This window comes from Brassica oleracea, chromosome C3, assembly GCF_000695525.1.
Source record: "Brassica oleracea var. oleracea cultivar TO1000 chromosome C3, BOL, whole genome shotgun sequence".
In the NCBI taxonomy this organism is placed as follows: Eukaryota; Viridiplantae; Streptophyta; class Magnoliopsida; order Brassicales; family Brassicaceae; genus Brassica; species Brassica oleracea.
This window is the reverse complement of record NC_027750.1, coordinates 35,894,652-35,896,699: the sequence shown is the minus strand read 5'-3', so window position 1 is coordinate 35,896,699 and position 2,048 is coordinate 35,894,652. Positions and strand designations below refer to the sequence as shown.

Sequence of the window (2,048 nt, the reverse complement as noted above, 5' to 3'; positions counted from 1 at the left end):
GCTGATCCTAACAGTTGGTCTCGTGCGTTCTTCTCCAATCTAGCACGATCTGATAATGTCTGCAACAACTTATCTGAGAGTTTCAACAGGACCATTAAAAAAGCCAGAGAGTTACCTCTGATTAAGATGTTGGAAGCAATTAGGAGGCAAGCTATGATGCACATTTCCCGTAGATGGGTGAAGGCAAACCAATGTCTGCTGGATCTGGATTTTCCCAAAAAAGTAGCTACTACTTTGGAAACAAACTGAGAAACAAGCAATCGTTGTACCATATACAAGAGTAGTGATGACTTGTATGAAGTAAGTTTGTATGATTGTAGCTTCGAGGTAAGTCTTCGCCTAAAGACTTGTGTTTGTCGAGAGTGGGACCTCACTGGCATCCCATGTTCACATGCAGTTCGGGTCATCAACGACAGCAATCAAAATCCAGCTAAGTAAGTTATTGTACATTTTATTACATGATGTGGCTTAAGTCGTTACTGAAGTTGTTACTTTTCTATGCAGCTATGTTGATTATTACTATAAGACTCTGGTTTGGATAGAGACATACAGAGACAACATAAAACCAGTAAATGGAGAAACTTTTTGGCAGAAGACTAGTAAAGACCCCATTGGAGTTCCGGGTTTCAGGAAAATGCCCGGACGTCCTAAGAAAAAGAGGATTAAAGCAGCACATGAGTCACCTACAAGACCCTATCGAGTAACTCGTGATGGCAGAACAGTGACGTGTGGTAATTGCCAACAGGTTGGACATAACCGAATCACTTGTAAGAATGCAGCTCATGTAGTTCAAGGTCCAAAACGTAAACGTGGAAGACCATTTAAATTGTCTGTAAGTATATATTTCACCATTGCCACTACTTTGTATATGATAGCTTCTTATGGGAATTATTTAACATTACAGGGGGAAGGAGAAACAAATCCAAAACGACCAAGGAGACAAAAGAAAACACAATCCCAACCTTCCATCAACGCACCTGATGTTACATCTTCATGTCCTAAGGCATCGACAATACCATCTTCTTCAACTGCAACAGATGCAGCAACATGGCCACCTTCAACAGGTCGTGCCCGTGGACGTCCTCCTGGACGAGGACAAGCACGTAGAGAGGTTGTTCCAAGGGGGCATGGAGTCTACATAAGTCTATTTACCGATAGTATTTGAAGTCTATGGAGACCGTTCAAGAGTTGTAGGCTCTGCTTCTACGGAATGAATATGTGATTTGTCTTTTGTTTTGATGTTATCTTTGGATGTTTGTCTTCTGTTTCAGAACTCAAGTTAAGCTTTTAAAATTCTAGTAATGAAGATGTCTTTGGATATTTGTCAAGTTATTAAGCTTTTGTCTGCTTATATAAACACAAAACAATACAAATACTTGAGAGAAACAACCCGACTAACCACACAAATAATACCCCAATCAGACACGACCAACAAGACAAGCACATAAGAGCACCAACTAATTACTTTAAGCCATGGACAATCACGTAAACAACTCCAACAAAACCACACAACGATAGGATTACAAATTGTCACAGCTGCTGTTAGAAGATATTGTTTTTTTCTCTGTTTTGTAATCAATGTGCTCTGTTTTTATGAAAGAAAACAGAGTATTACAGAAATTTATTTTTATTGAATATGAAAAACAACTTGTAGATTTTACATTACGGCAAAAACGATTTTAGTTCTTTCATAGTCACAAGTTATGTTTTCAGCTTTATTTTTTCATTCTCCATTGCAGTCAATATTTCTGATTTCTTTGCTCTTCCTTCATCTACGCCACTGTCAACTTCACCCAAATTATGATTTCCTATTTCATGCATCTTCTTCAGCTTTGATTGTAAGTTGTTGTAGAAGCCGAAAAACCGGATCAAAAGAAAAGATATAATATAAACGACGTTAAGGAAAATATATAGACGATTCAAAACCGTAACGAAAATGAAACCATGGAGTCGAGACGAATCTCTTTCCTTAACTCTTAATATTCGCTCCGTTAGTGTGAAGGATCTGTACGAATAGGAGTCCCAGGATAAAACCATGATAGGTAATC

The 2,048-nt window shown here is 38.3% G+C and overlaps 1 protein-coding gene across 1 annotated transcript; it reads left to right on the top strand.

Annotated features, from left to right (window-relative positions):
- Positions 1-256: 256 nt before the first annotated feature.
- Positions 257-1,200, top strand: LOC106335194. The gene is made up of 3 exons (XM_013773642.1): positions 257-434; positions 505-832; positions 905-1,200. The coding sequence occupies exons 2-3, from the start codon at positions 635-637 to the stop codon at positions 1,163-1,165; spliced, it is 459 nt and encodes a 152-aa protein (XP_013629096.1). The 5' UTR covers positions 257-434; positions 505-634; the 3' UTR covers positions 1,166-1,200.
- The last annotated feature ends 848 nt before the right edge of the window (positions 1,201-2,048 follow it).